Source organism: Cetorhinus maximus, chromosome 2, assembly GCF_964194155.1.
Source record: "Cetorhinus maximus chromosome 2, sCetMax3.hap1.1, whole genome shotgun sequence".
Classification (NCBI taxonomy): Eukaryota; Metazoa; Chordata; class Chondrichthyes; order Lamniformes; family Cetorhinidae; genus Cetorhinus; species Cetorhinus maximus.
The window spans coordinates 88,801,969-88,824,520 of NC_135880.1; the positions used below are offsets into that span (position 1 = coordinate 88,801,969).

The 22,552-nt window shown below is 43.2% G+C and overlaps 1 protein-coding gene across 1 annotated transcript in view; it reads left to right on the forward strand.

Annotated features, from left to right (window-relative positions):
• Positions 1-17,025: 17,025 nt before the first annotated feature.
• Positions 17,026-22,552, forward strand: part of prdm6 (PR domain containing 6) — a 303,646-nt gene continuing 298,119 nt past the window's right edge. Inside the window, exons 1-2 of the mRNA XM_078566831.1 lie at positions 17,026-17,183; positions 17,782-18,278. Coding sequence (XP_078422957.1) covers positions 17,798-18,278 — 481 coding nt within the window. The 5' untranslated portion in view covers positions 17,026-17,183; positions 17,782-17,797. The remainder of the gene's footprint in view (positions 17,184-17,781; positions 18,279-22,552) is intronic.

Consider the following 22,552-nt stretch of genomic DNA (forward strand, 5'->3'; position numbering starts at 1 on the left):
AAAAGGAGCACAGAGTGAAGAGGAGCGAACACATAACTAGAGCTGAGGGAAATGGAACACAAGGAGGACAGAAACCCAGAGAGAGCAGAAACACAGGGAGAACAGGAACCCAGAGAGAACAGGAACAAAAGAAATGGAACACAGAGAGAATAGGAGCTCAGGGAAAACATCAACACAGAGAGAACAGGAGCAGAGAGAGAACAGGGACACAGACAGAACAGGAACCAAGATAGAACAGGGGCCAGAGAGAACAGGGGCACAAGTGGCAGTTCGAACACAGACAATGGGAGCATATAAAGAACAGTAACACAGAGAATATAGGAACATGGAGATACCAGGGACCCAGAGAGAACAGGAGCGGGAGGACAACAGGAGCACAGGGATAACAGGAACCCGGAGTGAATAGGAAGGAAGGAGAGCAGGAACACAGAGAAAAGTGAAAGGCAGAGGACACAGGTGCACAGGGAGCAGAGGAACCCAGACAGATCAGGGGCACAGGAAGAACAGGAGCACAGAGAGGACAGGAACCCAGAGCGAACAGGAACCAAGAGAAATGGAACACAGAGAGAACAGGAACATAGAGAGAACAGGAGAACAGAAAGAACAGGGATGCAGATAAAACTGGAATGCAGAGCGAAAGGAGCACAGACAGATCAGGAGCACAGATTAAACATGAGCACAAAGAGAACAGGAATATAGAGAGAACAGGAACACAGAGATAACAGGAGCACAGGAAGAAAAGGAACACAGAAATAAAAGGGACACAGAGAGAACAGGAGCAGGGAGACCAGGAGCACAGACCGATCAGGAGCACAGAGAAAACATGAGCACAGAGAGAACAGGAACACAGAGACAACAGGAGCACAGAGAGGAAAGGAGCACAGAGTGAACAGGAGCACAGAAAGAACTAGAGCTGAGGGAAATGGAACACAGGGAGAACAGGAGCACAGAGAGAACAGCAGAAAAAAGAGAATAGGAACCCGGCGTGGACAGGAACACAAAGAGAACAGGAACACAGAGAGAGCAGGAACCGGAGAGAATAGGAGCACAGGGACAGCAGGAACCCAGGGAGAACAGGAGCACAGAGAGAAAAGGAGCACAGAGAGAACAGCAGTGGTGAGAAATGGAACATGAGGAATAGGAGCACAGATAAACAGAAAACAAGAGCACAGAGAGAATAGGAGCCCAGTGAGAACGGGAGCAGAGGGAGAACAGGAGCACAGAGAGAACAGGGACCCAGAGAGAACAGTAACAGAGAGAGAATAGGAGCTCAGAAAGGGCAGGAACCTAGAGAGAACCAGGACACAGAGAAAACAGGAGCAGAGAGTGAACAGGAATACAGAGATAACCAGAGCTGAGGGAAATGGAACACAAGGAGAACAGGAGCACAGAGAGAACAGGAGCACAGAAAGAACAGGAACACAGCGAGAACAGGAACATAGAGAGTACAGGTCATGGAGATAACAGGAACACAGAGAGAACAGGAACCTAGAGAGAACAGGAACCGAGAGAAATGGAACATAGAGAGAACAGGAATGCAAATAGAACTGGAATGCAGAGAGAACAGGAGCACAGACAGGTCTGGAGCACAGAGAGAACATGAGCACAGAGAACATGAGCACAGACAATGGGAGCACAGAGAGGAAAGGAGCACAGAGTGAACAAGAGCACAGAGAGAAACAGAGCTGAGGGAAATGGAACACAGGGAGAACAGGAATACAGATAGAACAGGAGATCAGAGGGAACAGGAATAGAGAGGGAACAGGAGCACAGCGAGAACAGGAACCCAAAGAGAACAGGAACCAAGAGAAAGGGAACACAGAGAGAACAAGAGTACAGAGAGAGCATAAGCACAGAGAGAACAGGAGCAGAGAGAGAACAGGAACACAGAGAGAACTGGAGCACAGAGACAACTGGAACCCAGAGAGAACAGGAAAACAGAGGGAGCAGTAACACTGAGAGAAAAGGAGCACAAAGAGAACAGGAACAGTGAGAAATAGAACACAGGGAGAATAGGAGCACAGATAGAACAGAAAAACAGAGAACAGGAGCACAGAGAGATCAGGAGCACAGAGAGAACAGGAGCAGAGGGAGAACAGGAGCATAGGGACAACAAGAACAGACAGAATAAGAGCACAGAGAGAACAGGAGCAGACAGAGAACAAGGGCACAGAGAGAACAGAAACCCACAGGGCAGGAGCACAGAGAAAACAAGAATGCATAACTACCAGCAACACAGAAGAAACAGGAGCACAGAGAGAAGAGGAACCCAGAGAGAGCAAGAGCACAGGCAGAACAGGAGTACAGGCACAGCAGAGACACAGAGGGAACAGGAGCACAGAGAGGACAGGAGCACAGAGAGAATAGGAGCACAGAGAGAACAGGAACCAAGCTAGAACAGGGACGCAGCGAGTACAGGGGCACAATGACAACAGGAACACAGAGAGAACAGGGGCATATAGAGAAGCAGAGCCCAGAGAGAGCATGAGCATCAAGAGAACAGGGGCACAGAGTGAACTGGAGCACAGTGAGAACAGGAAGTCAGGGAGAACAAGAGAACAGAGAGAATGAAAGCACAGAGAGAACAGGAACCAAGCTAGAATAGGGACCCAGAGTGAACAGGTGCACAGTGACAGTAGGAACATAGAGAGAATACACACACAGAGAGAACATGAATACAGAGGCAACAGGAACAGAGAGAGAACAGGAGAACAGAAGGAGCACGAGCACGGAGAGAACTGGAAAACAGAGCGAACAGGAACAGAGAGAGCAGGAGCACAGAGAGCACACAAGCACATGGAGAACAGGAACCCAGCAAGAACAGGAACATAGAGAGAACACAGCACAGAGAGAACAGGAATGCAGAGACAACAGGAACTCAGAGGGAACAGGGGCACAGGGAGAGCAGGAACCCATGGAGAGCAGGGACTCAGAGAGAACAGGAATCCAGAGGGAACAGGAACTAAGAGAAATGGAATACAGAGAAAACAGGAGTTCAGAGAGATCAGCAACACAGAGAGAACAGGAGCAGAGAGAGAACATGAGCAGATAGACAACGGTTGCACAGAGAGAACAGGAACCCAGAGCGAACATGAATGCATGGTGAACAGGAAAACAGAGCGAACAGGCCACAGAGAGAACAGGAGCACAGAGAGAATAGGCCCACAGAGAGAACAGGAACGCACTTTGTACAGGAACAAGAGATCCACCAGGAACCCAGAGAGAACTGGAGCAGAGGGAGAACAGGAGCAAAGAGAGAACATGAGTATAGAGCGAACATGAGCTCAGAGAGAATAGGAGCACAGAGAGAGCAAAAATCTAGAGAGAATAGAACCTCAGAGAGGATAGGAGGACAGAGAGAACATGACCACAGACATAACAGGAACCCAGAGAGAGCAGGAACTGAGAAAGAAAAGGATCCCAGAGAGAGCAGGAGCACAGAGACAAGGGGATCACAGACAGAATAGGAACCCACTGTGAACAGGAGTATGGGGAGTGCAGGAGCACAAGGAGAATGGAGGCACAAAGAGAACAGTAGCACAGAAAGGGGTGCAGAAGGAACAGGAGCCAAGAATGAACAGGAGCACAGAGAAAAAGGGAGCACAAAGTGAACTGGAGCACAGTGAGAAAAGGAAAAGAGAGAGAACAGGAGCACAGAGAGAACGGGAGCACAGAGAGAACAGGAACCAAGCTAGAACAGGGACCCAGTGAGAACAGGGGCACATTGACAGCAGGAACACAGAGAGATCAGGAGCCAAGAGAAATGGAACACAGGGAGTATAGAACACAGGGAGAACAGAAACACAGAGAACAGGAACACAGAGAGAACAGGAGCCCAGAGAGAACAGCAACAGAGGGAAAACAGGAGCATCAGGAAAACAGGAGCACAGAGAGAAGAGGGGCACGGAGGGAACCGGAGCCCAGAGAGAGCATGAGCATTGAGAGAACAGGGACACAGAGAACAGGAGCACAGAGTGAAATGGAGCACAGTGAGAACAGGAAAACAGGGAGAACTGGAGAACAGAGACGACAAGAGCAAAGAGGCAACAGGGACCCAGGGCGAACAGGGGCACAGTGACAACAGGAACACAGAGAGAACAGGAACCAAGAGAAATCGAACACACGGGGAACAGGAATACAGATAGAAGAGGTGATCAAAGAGAAAAGGAACCCAGAGAGAACAGGAGAAGAGGGAGAACATGAACTCAGAGAGAACAGTAACACAGAGAGATTGGGAGCTCAGTAAGAGCAGGAACCCAGAGATAACAAATGCACAGAGAGAATAGGAGCACAGAAAAAGTAGCAGCACTGAGAGAACAGAAACCCGGAGAGAACAGGAATCCATAGAGAAGAGGAACACAGTGAGGACAGCAGCACTGAGAATACATGGGCACAGAGAGAGCCAGAGCCCAGAGAGAGCATGAGCATCGGGAGAACAGGGATGCAGGGAACAGGAGCACGGAGTGAGTTCCAGCACAATGAGAACAGAAAACGTGGAGAACAAGAGCACAGAGAGAACAGGCACCAAGCCAGAACAGCGACCCAGAAAGAATAAGGGCACAGTGACAGTAGGAACACAGAGACAACAGGAGGACATAAAGGACAGGAACACAGAGACTGCAGGGGCACGGAGTTAACAGGAACCCAGAGCGAACAGGAGCAGAGGGACAACAGGAGCACAAAGATAACAGGAACTCAGAGTGAACAGGAACACAGGGAGAACAGGAACACAGAGAGAACAGGAAAGCAGAGGAAATGGGTGCACAGGGAGTACAAGAATCCAGGTCGAACAGGAGCACAGGGAGAACAGGAGCACAGAGAGGACCGGGATCCAAAGTGAACAGGACAAAGAGAAATGGAACACAGAAAGAACAGGAATACAGATAGAACAGGAGATCAGAGGGAACAGGAACAGAGAGGGAACAGGAGCACAGCGAGAACAGGAATCCAAAGAGAACAGGAACCAAGAGAAATGGAACACAGAGAGAACAGGAACACAGAGAACACGGGAACACATAGACAACAGGAGCACAGAGAGGAAAGGAGCATAGAGTGAACAGAAGCACAGAGAGAACAAGAACACAGAGATAACAGGAACCTAGAGAGCAAAGGAGCACAGGGGAACAGGAAGTCAGACAGAACAGGAACACAGAGAGAACAGGAACACAGTGGTAACAGGAGCACAGAGAGAACAAGAGCACAGAGAGTACAGGAACCGATTGAGAACAGAGATGCAGAGACAACAAGGGCACAGACAGAACATGAGCACAGGGATAACAGGAGCACAGAGAAAACAGGAACACAGAGAGAACAGGAACCCAGATAGAACAGGAGCAGAGAGGGAACAGGATCACAAAGTGAACATGAACCCAGAGTGTAGAGGAACACAGAGAGAACAGGAACGAAGGGAGGACAGAAAGCCAGAAAGAAAAGGGGCACAGAAAGATCAGGAACACAGAGAGAACAGGAACACAGAGAGAACAAGAACCCATATGGAGCAGAGAGGCAACAGGATAACAGAGAGAACAGGGGCACAGAGAGAACAGGATCTCCCAAAGGCAACTAGGAATGGGCAATAAATGATGGCCCAGCCAGCGAACCCCACAACCCATGAATAAATAATTTTAAAAAACAGGAACCCAGAGAGAACAGGAGCGCAGAGTCAGCAGGAGTTGTGGGGGGAGTATGGGTATTGGGGGAGCAGATTGTTTACTCTTGACTACATTGCCCTGGAATGCTGCACAGGTCAATCATCCACAGGATGGTTCCGCATCGTGTACCCCCTGGAAGGTCTCTGCAGACTGGCAGGGCCCCAGGTGCGCAGTTTGGGAACCAACAATTTAGACGAACAACGCAGCCTTTTTTACCTTCTCACACACTCAATTTGCAGCATCTATTTCTTCTATGTCTTGACCACTCTATGTGAAAGGAACTTTCTGATATTAGGCCTAATTTCCTTTTCCCCATTTGAACTGCATCTTCTTGTCCTTTTCTAATAACTTAATGTAAAATAATATTCCTAATATATCTTTTTATTCGCTTAACTATCTCATATAACGTTATAGATCTCTCAGATACAGTACCTATCTTCGAGGCTCAAAATCCTTAGGGAATTGCCTACTGATCTGCCATAACTGCAGCAAAGGAACCATAGAAATCCCAGACAAGTGACATAAGCACCACATTTTCTGGGGCTTCCACAGTTCTTCCAGCAAAGTAGTGATGGACAAGGGGGAAAATCCTGCCAGAACTTTTCTCCCAGAGTTTTCCTGATTTTTTTTTAGCACAGGTCCTTAATCTAAATAATCAGTTTTGCAGATCTCCTTTTCCTCCAGCACCTGATTTTCTTTTTCTTTTGCAGGGGATGGGGCTGGGGTTGGGCAGGGGGAAGTTGGCAGGAAAAACAGAACATGATGTTCAAGATGTAGTCTGACTGGTTTGCGACATAGCTACATCACAGGTTTCTCTGACTTTTCTTAGTATATAATTGAAAATTATCTTGACTTAGTTCATTGCTGTTTCGTTTTGGGTGGACATTTTACATTCATGTTTCTGCATTCTTCCAAGTTTCTTTCACTTCATTCTTAGATATCTCAATGCCATTGAGGAGAAGGTATGACATCCATTTTTCTTCCTATGTGGGAATTCTTTACACTCATCCATCTTAAATTTCATCTGCCATTGTTCTGCCCGCTCATATATTTTGTCCAAATCATTGTAGAAATTCTGAGCTTCTTCCATCAAACTCATTAGCCTTCCTAGTTTGGTATCATTTGCAAATCTCCTGAACCCAAGTCACAGTGCTGGTGTCAACACCAAACCTAGACAAGTTACAATCAGTACTCCCCTCCCCCCGCCCACTTCTCCTTCCCCCTCCGTCATCTTGGCACATATCTCTAACAAATGCACTTTGTTTTCCAAATGTCAGTCAATTTCTTACCTATTTCCAAGATTTACACTGAATTCTCACAACTTTTGGTGTAACTAATTGTTTTTTGTGGAATGTTCTCAAAACCCTTTTGAATTTTAAAAAATTATTATTCATTCATGAGATGTGGGCATTGCTAGCTAGGCCAGCATTTATTGCCCTTCCCTAATTGCCCTTGAGAAGGTGTTGGTGAGCTGCCTTCTTGAACCTGCAGTCTGTGCATTAAAGTACCTGAAGTCTTAGGGTTTTTTCCAATGTCGTTTTGGGGCTGTCATTCCCTCAAGTAAGTCCAAAAGGTTAGCTGGCTGAGCTCTCCTCCTACTGAATCCATGCTAACCACTGTTTTCTGCATGACGGTATTATTGAACAGGAAAGCCTCAGGCTTGCTCCAGGTTGCATTCTTTTAAATGGAATAGAAGTGAGACTGGCAGCATCAGTGGAGAAGAAAAGAGTTGACGTTTTGAGTCCTCACGACCCTTCAACAGAACTGAGTATAGTTAGGAGAAGGGTGAAATATAAGCTGGTTTAAGGTGGGAGGGGGGAGAGAGAAGTTGAGTGGGGGGTGGTTGTAGGGACAAGCAAGCAGTGATAGGAGCAGATAATCAAAAGATGTCACAGACAAAAGGATCAAAGAGGTGTTGAAGGTGGTGATATTATCTAAGAAAATGTGCTAATTAAGAATGGATGGCAGGACACTCAAGGTACAGCTCTAGTGGGGTGGGGTGGAAAGACTGACAAGGTATTAGTTGTAGATTTTAAAATAATGGAAATAGGTGGGAAAAGAAAAAGCTATATAAATTATTGAAAAAAACAAAAGGGAGGGGGAAGAAATGGGGTGGGGAGGGAGTTTAAGATCTAAAGTTGTTGAATTCAATATTCAGCCCGGAAGGCTGTAAGATGAGGTGCTGTTCCTCCAGTTTGCGTTGGGCTTCACTGGAACAATGCAGCAAGCCAAGGACAGACATGTGGGCAAGAGAGCAGGGTGGAGTGTTAAAATGGCAAGCGACAGGGAGGTTTGGGTTGTTCTTGCAGACAGATCGCAGGTGTTCTGCAAAGCGGTCGCCCAGTTTGCGTTTGGTCTCTCCAATGTAGAGGAGACCGCATTGGGAGCAATGAATGCAGTAGACTAAGTTAGGGGAAATGCAAGTGAAATGCTGCTTCACTTGAAAGGAGTGTTTGGGCCCTTGGACGGTGAGGAGAGAGGAAGTGAAGGGGCAGGTGTTGCATCTTCTGCGTGGGCATGGGGAGGTGCCATAGGTGGGGGTTGAGGAGTAGGGGGTGATGGAGGAGTGGACCAGGGTGTCCTGGAGGGAACGATCCCTACGGAATGCCACCAGGGGGGGTGAAGGGAAGATGTGTTTGGTGGTGGCATCATGCTGGAGTTGGCGGAAATGGCGGAGGATGATCCTTTGAATGCGAAGGCTGGTGGGGTGATAAGTGAGGACAAGGGGGACCCTATCATGTTTCTGGGAGGGAGGAGAAGGCATGAGGGCGGATGCGCGGGAGATGGGCCGGACACGGTTGAGGGCCCTGTCAACGACCGTGGGTGGAAAACCTCAGTTAAGGAAGAAGGAGGACATGTCCGAGGAATCGTTTTTGAAGGTAGCGTCATTAGAACAGATGCGACGGAGGCGAAGGAACTGAGAGAATGGGATGGAGTCCTTACAGGAAGCGGGGTGTGAGGAGCTGTAGTCGAGGTAGCTGTGGAAGTCGGTAGGCTTGTAATGGATATTGGTGGACAGTCTATCATCAGAAATTGAGACAGAGAGGTCAAGGAAGGGAAGGGAAGTGTCAGAGATGGACCATGTGAAAATGATGGAGGGGTGGAGATTGGAAGCAAATATGGCACCTCCCTATGGCACCTCCTCATGCCCACGCAGAAGATGCAACACCTGCCCCTTCACTTCCTCTCTCCTCACTGTCCAAGGGCCCAAACACTTCTTTCAAGTGAAGCAGCATTTCACTTGCATTTCCCCTAACTTAGTCTACTGCATTCGTTGCTCCCAATGCGGTCTCCTCTACATTGGAGAGACCAAACGCAAACTGGGCGACCGCTTTGCAGAACACCTGCGGTCTGTCCGCAAGAAAGACCCAAACCCCCCTGTCGCTTGCCATTCTAACACTCCACCCTGCTCTCTTGCCCACATGTCTGTCCTTGGCTTGCTGCATTGTTCCAGTGAAGCCCAACGCAAACTGGAGGAACAGCACCTCATCTTCCGACTAGGCACTTTACAGCCTTCCGGGCTGAATATTGAATTCAACAACTTTAGATCTTAAACTCCCTCCCCCCATTCCCACCCCGTTTCTTCCCCCTCCCTTTTGTTTTTTTTCAATAATTTATATAGATTTTTCTTTTCCCACCTATTTCCATTATTTTAAAATCTACAACTAATACCTTGTCAGTCTTTCCATCCCACCCCCACTAGAGCTGTACCTTGAGTGTCCTGCCATCCATTCTTAATTAGCACTTTTCTTAGATAATATCACCACCTTCAACACCTCTTTGATCCTTTTGTCTGTGACATCTTTTGATTATCTGCTCCTATCACTGCTTGCTTGTCCCTACAACACCCCCCCCCCTCTCAACTTCTCTCTCCCCCCGCCCACCTTAAACCAGCTTATATTTCACCCCTCTCCTAACTATACTCAGTTCTGTTGAAGGGTCATGAGGACTCAAAACGTCGACTCCTTTCTTCTCCACCGATGCTGCCAGACCTGCTGAGTTTTTCCAGGTAATTCAGTTTTTGTTTTGGATTTCCAGCATCTGCAGTAGTTTTTTGTTTCTATATAGAAGTGAGACTAATGGGTTTGTGGCTGATTTGTTAACCTTTCTTGATGTGGGCACATTATGACACACTTGGCAATGGGAGTTTGGGTTTATGCGGCACACCCAGTAGCCTGTTAACAGAAAGCAGGCCCACAGCTTTCTGCACCTTTCTCTTCAATTTAACCTAAACCCTCAAAACCCGACCCTGGTCGCTGTTCTTCCTCTCTATATCCAATATTTTGAAAGCCAGCTGGGCGCCGATCACCTGCTCCAACTCTTTCCAAGGCCATGAAACTGTAGAACGCGTTTCTCCCTCTTCCAGCCTTAAAATCCAAGCAAGCCTATTGTCTGATATATCACACCACTTTGTCCTTTCATTTTAATTGTAGTTTCTCAATAAAAATAAATGAATCCTATATTTCTAATGAATTAAAATACGAATAGTATTTAACCCACAAATGTTGTTTTAAATCTAATCTAGCTGGCATTGCGGAACGAAAACTTGTTTCGAAGAAAGCGCCCAAGACTGGCGCAATGCCAGGATCGAAATGATAGGATGCAATGATCACAATGGTGCCTTAAATTTGTGGGACAGATCTTGTCTGAAAATTGAGTTTACAACCATTCTACTCTTGTGATAAAGGACTTTAATTCGATACTTTCACACAGAGTCTATTCAGGTTGTCATTTCAGGAATTTGAGCGGGACAGATTATCTGCCAGGACACGACTATACTTACCATGCATTCATTTCTCAAAGGATCGTTTTGATACCGTAAATTCTCACTTGGGTTAAGTCAATTCTCTTTGATTTGATATAGCAGTCGTTCAGTCTGAGCACCAACTTGCGATAGCGTGGACCTTCCTGGATTTGTAAGTGTACAATTCTCCTCATTACTGATGTTGCTAGCTATTTTCATAATCGTAAATTACACTGATCCCTATTGTAAAACAGACCGCCATTGCACCATGTTAATCTCACTTTTTAATCGCATAACGTGCCGTGTTTCACTTTGCACGTTGGATTTATGGTTTGGCTGTGAGAGATGAAAACTTTCAGTGCCGTATTGAATGCATTGACTTTCACAGAGGGGCATGGCTGAACTGCAGTACAGAAAAGAGAGTGAGGGGGATCGGGATGAACACGTTTCCTCATAGTTACAGAAGATATATATCAGACCGCCCCTCTCGCACCGCCCTCTAGAAAGCACCATTTTAAGGCAAAGGACTGTTTATTAGTATACATCTGATATTTTTAGATGGCTGTTTGTCCAGGTCTAGAAAAAAACGAGTGAAGTAAGTCGGTCGATCTATACCAATTATCTAATACCCAATCGCATTTTAAATTGTATTTAGGTCGGCCAAAACCAATATAAGAACAACCTGTGCTGATAGGGTAGATATTCGAGAAGTCCTGAATGATAACTGCACTCTTGCTGGAATCTGACAACTCAAATCGCAACCGTAAATATCCTACACCTTTATATATCCTTTCCCGACTGCCAACGCAGCCCGTTTCCTGCTTTGTGATGTTGAGTTCCGCCAAATCGGTGATGTAGTACCATCATGTTAGAGTGACGTGTTTAATATCAAATATCCTGACACGCTGCCTCCCTTTAAAACTCCAGGTGTCACCGCCTGGCACAGCAGTGACCAGTTTATTCACTATAAATTCCCGCGCTCTGTGTCTGTGACCAGGCTCACACCAATAATATGGCTAGATTTCTTAAAACCTATTATTAACACGTCCATATCAACCCCCATCCTGATGTCAGTGACCACGTCTCAGAATACTCCTGAATGTAGAGCCATCAGATTTCCTGATGTTCGGGTTATTTGGAGAAATTATAATTAAGGAATTATAATTTATGGAGAAAAAGCAACATATTTGTGTTGAGTTTAACAAGTCTATTCTTAACATGCACTACAAGAGAATTTACTGATAGACTCGCGTTACATTTGCCAAATATATCCCAATGGAAACAGGAACATCTCATTTTTTAAGGATTATAAGCACTGGCCAAATGGCAGGATATTGTTTATCGTTGTAATTGTGGAGAGGGTGTAAGATTTCCCAGCAACTGCTCCGGTCAGATACTGCTAGCCAGTGTGTTTCGAATATATCGCTATCCAGCGGTTATCTAGTTCCACAGCCTCTTTAATGGGCTTACGGACTTTTATTCAGAACCGTTAGCAGATGTAACCCATTCCACTTCTCTGTTTTGTGTTTATTTAAAGTGCGTGAAAAGACTTGATCCAAAGAGTTCCAAGAATTTATCTGAATTTGTAAATTTGCTTGTGGCATTCCAAATGTTTGCCAGATTAATTTATTTAAATGCAATTTTAACACATCGAGAGGGGTAAACAAGAAGGACCTGGACAGCTAAAGAATCAAATTTACCTGAACCAAGAATGGGCCCTTTAGGTTGTGAGAGACGATGCTATTAATGGATGGAGAAACCAGATGCACTAAGGACAAAACCAGCTTCAATGTTCACTTAATATCTGTTTACTGCTGATATTACACGTGAGAATCTAGGCGAAAGGATTTAATAGACAATTAAACCTGGCCTGGGTGAAGGCCACACTGTAGCTTCCAGCAGAGTGTGCCTGGTGCAGATTAACGTTTCTACTGACCCTAACGAGAAGGATGATATCGAAGCAGCAGCTGTTTCAATACCCACCTCAGTTAAAATAACAAACTTCATATATGAATACTTTAGTTTACAAAACCCAGTCGGTACCATCAAACTAAATTACTCTAGAAACACCCAGTTAGCTACAGGTACTTGCTAACCAGATTAGCATTCAAACGGATTTATGTATACAACCGATTATTTGCCAGGCAAGTCGATCAGGACGGGTCGTGGTAAGATGTTCTTGTGGCTTGAAGTATGAAGCGGACAAGTGGAGAGAGAGAGAGAGAGAGCCTGCTACTGTTCCTTTAAGTTGTCCAGTGGGTTAGGATATGAAAATGTGAGGAGCTGCGCCCCCTTGGGTTTGCTCAGTTACTACTAGTGAAAATCCCAGAGTTTAGGAGCTGGACACTTCACTGCTTTCGAAAGAACCACTTCCAACAGTTTATGAAGGAGAAGGTTCGGCAGCAATTTTGCTAAATAATTCGATTTTCTTGGTGCACTGTGTAATGTACTAAATGTATTTACGGCCCCTGTGTTATTTTTACATATTTATCACGTTAGATCATGTTTTCCAAGATTTGTAATAAATGGCGTGAAAATGAAAGTCAAAGCAAACACCGAGGGAGTCATACCCGATAATTATGATTCCATCTATAGTTGATATTGTTGTACGTGAAAGGCTGATAAGTTCGATAGTGACGAATTACTCCAATGTCGTTATTGATCGTGCTCCTACTGTAACACATCATTCAGTGACACTGGAGTTTTGCAGTATTTTCACATTAATTTTGAATGCAACTGCACTGATCTGCATGATGGAGAAGTTGCAAATTTCATATTTTGATACCAAGTACGGGGGAGTCACAACTCTATTGTTTTGGAACATCATTGATTGTGAAACCTCAAATCATATAGTAAACACGTTAATTATGAACCTAGATTGAAGCATTGTTCTTTCTGATCATTTTCACACAGTGCAACCAATTATACAGGGATTACCTTGTCTTTATAACAGTGTTACATTTTCATTGTTTTACTGTCAATACAGCATCCTGAATATTCGCCTGGATATTACTCTATAATACGTTGACTGAAAGATTTCTACATTGGTTTAACTGGCCTTGAGTGGAAAGCGATCATTTTTGGTATTTAATTTTTCCACCCTACATTTCTCTCACAAATTTTGATCGCTTATCGCACAGTTAATTCTTCCGGGTGTTTCCAACCGGCATTGCATTTCCCATTAGCAGGAGAGAACAAAAGTTTAAAATATCTCGCATGATGAATGCACAAATGTTTCAGAATTATGTGAAGCTCACTTTTACAAAGGAAAGCTGGAGCGGATAGACGGCGGCACCAGTACCCGCCCCGACATTATTTCAAATCAACTGCTGTCAATAATCCTACTAAAACAACTTTATGTTCATTAAAGTGGTAACACATAAACTGTTGGAGAATTTATTTTTGAAGGCCTGCCTGGCTGAATGCCGAACACGATTGATGCAAGGTAATGGCACGATGTAATGCCCGCCCCCCACCCCGATTCTGTTTTCTGGATGGGAAAGTTAGTGGAAAGTGTCGATTCAAACCGTGAATTTAAATGTCAAATATCCGTATGTTATTTTATAAAGCTCAGTGTTACTGATATGAAGAGCAGAATGCTTATATTGTTTAATTGTTTACAAATCCGCCGTCTTTTAGAGTGGGTCGTTACAATATGTTCATTAGATTTATAAACGGACAGTAATTATGGTCCCGAACCATTGACTGGCAAGTTTACAATCTGTTATACTTTCTCTTTCCTTTCTGCACCCAAAATAAGTGCAGATGATGCAAGGGAGTGTGATCTTCATTAATCCCTCCTGAATAAATGTCTGTGTTAATGAATTATAAACCCATGAAGCCGTGACCTTAAAACTATAATCAGGAGACACCCCGGCTAAGAAAAGCTGTTGAATTCTTTATCGGACTCCTGTCAAAATGAACCGTCTATTTGTCTTGCCCGATCAAGAGAATTAATTAACAAGAAATGCAAACTTTTAATTGGGTGTCAAATGGAATCAGATTTCCTAATAACCAGCAATCCAGATCGAACCCTGCCTCTCTTCTACCTTGTGGGACACATCAAAAATTGTGACTTGCTTTGGATATTTTACGCGAGAAAATGATGAATTTCGGTAGTTAATTTATCGATCGCAGTTCCCATTCCCGCATGTTTTATTTTAGAAGTCATTAATCAATGAAGAAAAACATGAGTGTGCTCTCTGCATTTAATACACTGAGCCTTATTTCAGTCCAACAAATTTGCTTGGAATATCCACATCGATTGCTCGTCCAGCTTTGTATATATACGCACACGCATACATAAGCGTTTGCACACATATTGTCGCTTTATAGGAAATACGAGGGGTGTGATTATTTTGAAAATCCAGAATGCCTTTTATTCGACTTATCACTTTGCCGAAATCATAATGTAGACAATGATTGCAAAACGGTGGATTTCCATTCCTTTTTTTTTGCATGATGACTCGGAGAAAACAACCAGGCACAATAAACGAAATATAATGTGAATATTAATTTCACGTTAATTTATCAGATTGGTTAAATCATCAATCAAGTAAATGTCAGCGCGTTGCTAAATGCGAGGAATACGATGCATTGCAGCAATTAATCGTTGCTTAAATAAATTTACATTTTTCTTGCTATAATCGACAGAATGCATTAGCAAACTGACCTGGCTGGTGTTGGACACTTTGACAAACAGACGGACATGTAAGACTTTGCAATTTCTCCCCAGAGGGCTCCTCTTAATCAGACTGCTAGTGAGCTTCTTTATTGCTCTTTGCCTCCCAAGTTCAAAAAGTCCCTGGTGAAAACAGCTTTTATTTTCCCTCACGATATTGTTCTTTTATTTTCTTTAATTGAAATCGGATTTGTAAAGGTGACAAAACTTAACGTTATGGGCAGCAGATTGACAGAGATATTACAGAGTAACACAGATAGATCTTGAGTATTTGGTGAACGCTCTTTTCCTATCTGTGAATAGCTGGAATATTTATTGTGTGATTAATGTGTGCCAAGTGAATAAAAATCTCGACACGCTAGATCTATACCATATACACTGCAAAATGCTATCACACATATTACAGGTCATTGTCTATGTGTCACTACATAGTATCGCAGTCGATATCCAAATCAATCGCAAATAATATAAATAGTGGTAGACACCAAATAAATATTGCAAAGCAACCTTACTGTTTTCTTTGGGTTCCGTCTATTCCGTTTATTCCACTAATTTAGACAATCATATACATGTTGCAATGAGCATGACAATGTCATGTTACAGAGTCCTGGTTAGGAATGTGTATACCATGCCTCACTTTGTTTCAATATCAACAATGGTATTTTCTGAATTGTGTCTGGTTGCCGCACTTTTATTCTATAGTATAAAAGGAGTGCGAAATAAAGCGCATGGACTCGAAAAGATCTCTTTACAATGAACTGCCAATACATCACCAGCTATTTGACTGTTACATAAATAACGGTCACTAGGGCAGAACTCAATACTCATGGTGTCTAGCACAGTGTAATAATACAGTACGCACCATTAGTCGTTGTTTTAATAATCTGAAGTTCAGAGTTCAGAGTATTTTGGAATCACGTTGGCATAATACATTCTTTTAAGTGAAGCAAATTTTTCAAAGTCAATTTTACTTCACACCAAAATTCCTTTCCGCGTGATTGTGTTTGTCTTTTCGCTGTGTGTTATCAATCTATGGACTAGATGACGGACGACCCTGTCAAAATGACGCCAGTCAAAACATTTCCAGCGCTGCCCCACTGGAGTTAGTAGAATATGCACCACATTAGATAGAGACATAACCCAAACACACCAGCTACTTTCTCAGAATCTAGTCCGATTGTTGGGGAATTACCAACCAATGAAAGTCAAACCTGAATATTCCCATTACCTGCACAACAACCGCGTGTTGACAGAACTCAATGGCGCTTTGGAAAACATTGCGGTGTGTGGGGAAAAGGACAATAGTCAACAAAGTAACAATGAAACGTGGACCAAGGAGAGAAAAGTTAAGTTAAAGATGAGGAAAACACGCAGAGACAGACATTCGTGATAGCAAAGGATAGTGAGATAGAGGCAAAACACGCAAACGATGGTGAAAGTACAGGCTAATGACTGGAATACACTAAAACAAAACTTTACCTGATATATCACAGCTATCGAAACCAGCTGTACCATTTACTTACCTTTCATGTCGCACTTCTCCACTGCTGTCCCAACCCAAGTGAATTCTTCGCACTTTCCTGTGAATTATAATTAAAGCAGCAAGCACATGGGACATGTTTACTTGGTCCCCAGTAATTCAGGAAATAGATTATGTATACATATTGTTCAATATTATGCTGGCTCTTAGTATGAAAAACAGGCAATTTGCCACAAGTTATGTAAATGAAGAAACTCCCAGTAGTGATTGCTATGCTATTAGGTTTTAGTATTATCTTTCGGGGAATGTGCTAACGCATGGTTGACATGGATGGGGATTGTATGCAATGGGGTGTGGTTGCTTTCTAGTTTTTCCACGTTACAATCAGTTCCCCTCCCCCGTCCACTGTCTAATCTGTGCTGCCGTAAAAACCACGTGTCCTGCTCCAACTCAGCCTGTAAACGTTATAGGAACCTCATAGATGAACAGAATCCTGTGGCTCGAATCTAACGTACGGCGACTTCCCACACAAGAACCATGCTTCTTGGATACATGAGTAAACACACTTGAAGAAAGCAAGGAGCTCCTGTTCCTACAATCGGAACTCTGACTGGAATAACATCGTAGGTAAGTCGTGTCAAAGCCGTATCCCACGGCGTTGTTCTGTAATTGTACAGAAGGACGTCAGCTCCAAGTTGGGCAGTTGATCCACGAGTCCTGCAAGTTTCTTGCAAGTTATTACGTTATGAATTTACTTCTAAAAAAGATCTGTGAGAAAAGATAGTTGGTGTCATATCACGATATTTACGCGGCATCTAAAGCAAAGCTACATACATATATTTTCAATATATTCCTTTGTCGTATGTAAAGGGCGCACATTCTTGAAATGTTATATTCCGATTGTTTTTTTGTGCGCTGTGTTACAGAATTGTAAAATGACTTTGAATTTCTGGATCTGTTATTTGAATTGTGGGCACGGAAACTCAGCGCAGATGTACCAGGTTCAGTACCTGTGTGTAAGACAACTTTCAAATCGTCGCTTAAACTAAAATCTGCTTTTGCAATGAGATAAGATCTCATTGTTAAATAAAATGTTTATCATAAACGTTTCATTTTATATATTGCATACGAAGTCCAAGGAATGCCTACATATGTCTAAATACAAATTTGAATGACCAATAAAAAATATATACTTAGTATTGGTTTTTTTTTTAATTATTTGAAGTTGGAAGTCTTTTGAGATGATGAAACCCAGCGAGCCCACTGGATCTGCATTCCTAAAGGTCGATCCTGCCTATATGCAACATTGGAAGCAGCTTTTCCCTCAGCCCCAGCTGAAAGTCGGCTCCCTGACAGTGATTCCCAACCAGCTACAGCCACTCGATAGAGCTGGCCCGGCCAGCGATAGCCTCCGCCAGCACTCGGGACCTCTCACCTCGTCGTCGTCCTCATCCGCCTCCTCGTCCTCTTCTTCGGCGTGTTCCCTGTCTTTCTCCGGCTTGACCCCGGCGTCCGTGTCCCAGATCTCGGTGTTGGGGCAGCGCCCGGGTTCTGATCCGTCCTTAACGCTCAACGGCAACCAAAGCAAAGAGCTGTGTTCATCCGGGCCCGAGAGGACGCCGAGATTCTCCTTCACAACAGAGGATCTGGACTATTACCTGTACGGACAGCAGAGAATGGAGATCATCCCTATCAACAACCACACTGCGGACCCCAATAACCGTGAGTAAATCATTTCTCTATTCTCCAGCAGTTTGCATATATATTGTCTGTCATTTTTCCCTCCTTTTAACTTCAATAAAGAAAATAGATTTCAAATTGCAGGTTAGGTCAAATGTCTTGGTAAATAAGGTGTAACATTTGATTATCCCAAACGCAAAGTTCATCACGACATAGTCCAACATAGCTTCCCCCTCTTAGATAATATTAGTCACAAAACAATTTATTGCACCAACACAACACGTCTCTTTGGATTATCCTGGCAGCAGCCGCAGATGTATAAAGTTTTGTTTGATTTTCAAAATGTCTGTATGAACTTTTCACCAGCCCTTCCGCCCGATATCAAAGACGATCGGTTTGAAGCAAAGTGTCCCCTCACTTCACATGTACAGCGCAAATCCATAATTTTAAAGTACGAACGCCAATAATGCTTGACACTGGTAAGATGTGTTAGTTTTGTTTCGGTTTGAAACTCCACCGAATCAAGCACTTCCTTTCTTAGAATCAGTAACAAGGATTACCAAGCGACATTAAGTTGTTCCCTAGAACTGGTTCCCCGTGTAACTATCCTTCCTTTGCTGCTGTGCAAACTGCTCACACATTTCCCTGTAACCAGTGAGGAGGACAACGGAACTATAACATCCCCAGTCAACGTTCCTATGGGAGGTAGTTTCAGCCAAAATGTTTTTTTTTTCGACAGTCGAGGTCAACTCGTGAAAACATCAAAATAATGGCAGTTTATTCATATCAAGATAAATGTGCAAACAGCAAACTTAAAAAATGTTTAGAGTACTTCAAAATGCTGATGGTGCAATGCACAACTTCACGTGGAGTATGACTATACGGTAGACAGGACAAGCAGTGAAAAAGAAGGTGAAGGAGCTGAGAACATCCTTTTTAGCTGCCACTAATTAGCATCATAATTACAGTGTATACATATACTTTTCAGCCCTACATAGTGTAAAACTAAACGTGATTTTAGTTCAGTCCCGAGCGACATAAAGGTAAAGGCATGGATTTAAGGAAGCTCTCACCGTGAAAGGCACCCATTGATCGTGCTGTAACTTTTTACTTAAAAACAGTTAAAGATTTAAACTAGTTGACAGGGACGTGGATGCAGGAGTATAATTCTATCATCGACAGACTCAGGCAAAACATTTGTTTTCTGGAATCCATAGATACTTTTTTGTTTGATCGATATTTTTTCAACAGCTAAGCTGAGATAACTCATTTCATATATCCAGCAGCTTGGATGAATGAGCAAGGTCTTCACAGATGCTGAGGTAAACAGAAAGCAGTGAAAGATTTTACTGTAAGACTGAGATGGATCCTGGAGTTATAGAATTAACTGATAAACGTCACCCAGCTTCCCGATGGTGCGTCCTTTCAACATCTCCAAATAAAGTAACCCAAATGATCAAATATGTCAAATTAGCACCTATCCCCCATAAACTAAACGGTCATTTCAAGAATGACTACCACCTCTAACTATAGTTTTATTATCCATATTTCCTTTGGTTGCGAGGTGGTGAATGTTTATTTAACGCGATAAAATGGTCCATCAGCACTAATCTCCATCGATAACTGCCACACAAAGATGAGCGATGAGCGGACAAGACACAATTAATTGCCACTAGTTTTCTGGAGAAAGCTGGCCGAATCGACTGTATCAGGGCACCGATCGATCGCCTCAGAGATGCTATTCATCATCTCGGTATTGTTTGGGTCTCTTAGGGACCAGCCGTAGTTTTATCTAAAAATCCTATCTGTCTTCCCCCCAAACTCCGTCAGCCTGGTAAAATCCAATCAGCTGCTCAACGGCATCGTACACCCCCAGTCTTCATCTTTGTAACAAGAGTACACCAAGCATTGGCAGGAAAACACAGCTAGACACAGCCGAGTGAGGGAGAAGTACTCACATGACAACTAGTTTATTTAGCTGTATTACAATTCTAGACGATAGAATTCATATATCTGTGTAAATCATTCATGATTCTGGTGTGGCATTTACTTAAGTGATACAACATCTTGCAAATTTAGTACATACATATATATATAATGCACATAATATGAGAGGAACTTATCAAGTGACGTACACTTTAGAGCCTATGCTTTGGAGTATACCAGTGACTCAAGTGCCCATATGTGCGTTGCCAGGTTGCAAGTACGCTATTCTGCCATTTTAATGCAATATTATATTGATAGCAAAACAAAACCCTTATATAGTTGAATGACTTTCTAATTTTAGGTAAATGGAAAAATATTTATCTTATATTATTGTCAAAGGCTATTTTATGTTATCTGCATTTTGTTTTGGGCAATTTACCTGGTGCTTCACATTAGCCATAAAGCGTGTGTGATATATGTAGTTGCCAATTTAAAATAGGTAAGAATATTCGACATTGATGTTCAAAAATGTCACTTAAAACGTAGTCTGAAGGATGTGGAAAATTGTGACTAATGATTAAACGTAAAGTATAAAAATAACTTGGCTTAGTGTTATTTTATTCACTTCAGATTTGTCCTGGGAGTACTTCAGTAAACAACCTTGTTCGTAAGCAAACTAACGGGAAGCAATAAAACATTTTTTTTTCAAAGTAAAGGACACGGTCTTCGGCTTTAGGGCAATTTTATGAGTGGCTCAGATAATCCCTATCTCACTGTAATGTTACAATGAAGCGCCCGTGTAATGCTTGACAAAATGCAGAACTCTTTTAAAAAGTTTAACAAGAGGCGTATAGAGGAACCTGCAATCATGGAATTTAATTCAATTAAAACATATAATTGATTTCCTGAGCAGCAGATCTGACCAAGGAGCGGTATCTCCAGGTGAAAATGTATTGTAACGTTTAAACCATTTTGACCGCAATAACTAAGTGCGCAGGATGGTGGCCGCCCAGTTTTAAGCTTGTGGTTCCGCCGGGCTGAACGCCTGGACTTTTCGGACGATTGTCGCTCGGGGCGCGATTCAAGGATTGCTTTAAAACAGGCAGAATGCAGTCTGGGGCTGTTTAACTTAGACATCAAAGCTGGGATTTGTTGATGTTTCTTGTGTGTGGTTTCAGACGGAGGAGTGTTAGGACAGTACAGGGGGACAGGGGTAACGGTTTCAATATGCATACACATATTAGTAACTTGAGTGTTCACCTCTTGATTTGTAACAAAACCAGCGGAATCTTTTAAAATATTTCACAATGTATTTAGCGCTAAAAATCGTTTTTAGTGCTTGTACGGAAACATTACAATATCTAGCCTTGCATCAATGAAAGTCAAAAAGGGAAATTGTATTTGCATTTATAATAACCCCGCAGCAAGTTCATGATGCAGTGGATCTGAAAGTGGCCGGGTCGATGTAAACTTTGCCTGAGTTGAGAAGGAAGAGTCGGGCGGGCGCTGTTTGATGTTGAACGGAACGAGGCCCTTGTCCTGTGAAAAAGCTGCAAAGCGACGAGGGAAGGGGGTAGCCGCAAATTTCGATTTGTTCCAGTCCTGTTCTCTCTCCCTCTCTCTACCATTCATAAAAAAACAGCCTCGATAGCTTCACACGACCACAACAATGAGTTTCCATCCATCAGACATGCAGCAGACAGACCAACAAACCTTCAGAGACGAAATTGAACGGCAAGTTTTGCTGCAGAGCGCGTTACATTGTCAGTTCACTGACTGTATAACAGCGCACATCTTGCACGCCACTGTCCTTGCCACAGGGTCTTTTGAGTCAACCTGAACTCCCACAGTGTTAAGGTGTGTTTATATATCATATAAAAAACACTATTTATATACCCCAAGGTCTCCACTATTCGCGTCTGAAGAATATTTTTTGCGAGGCAGCTTGTTACAAACATTCTCATCGAGAGTCTTGAGTCATCGGGATTATAATAGTTAAAATGTCGGATAGATGATATTTCTAAAGTAAAACGAACTGTCCGATTTGGAAGAATACCATCAGTTGTTCATTGTTTTCTATTTTTGGAAATTAATTTAATTGAGCGACAAGCCATATTATTTATTTAAAATCCATTTGCTAAGTTACTTAATACTGGGCAATGGGGCATTCCTGACTGATTTCTCATTCTTTGTGTCCGATTCTCTTGCAGAATTCACTGTTTTACCATAGCAAATACATTTATTGCGATAACGCAAATTTCTCGCCACTTTAAAGATTGGTTGCAGATGCCTCCCCGCCACATTGCAGTGGACCCTGCTATTTACTTATAGTTCTGTGCATTTCCCGAGTTTCCAAACCAAGCAAAAAAGCGCAACAGTAACAATAACAG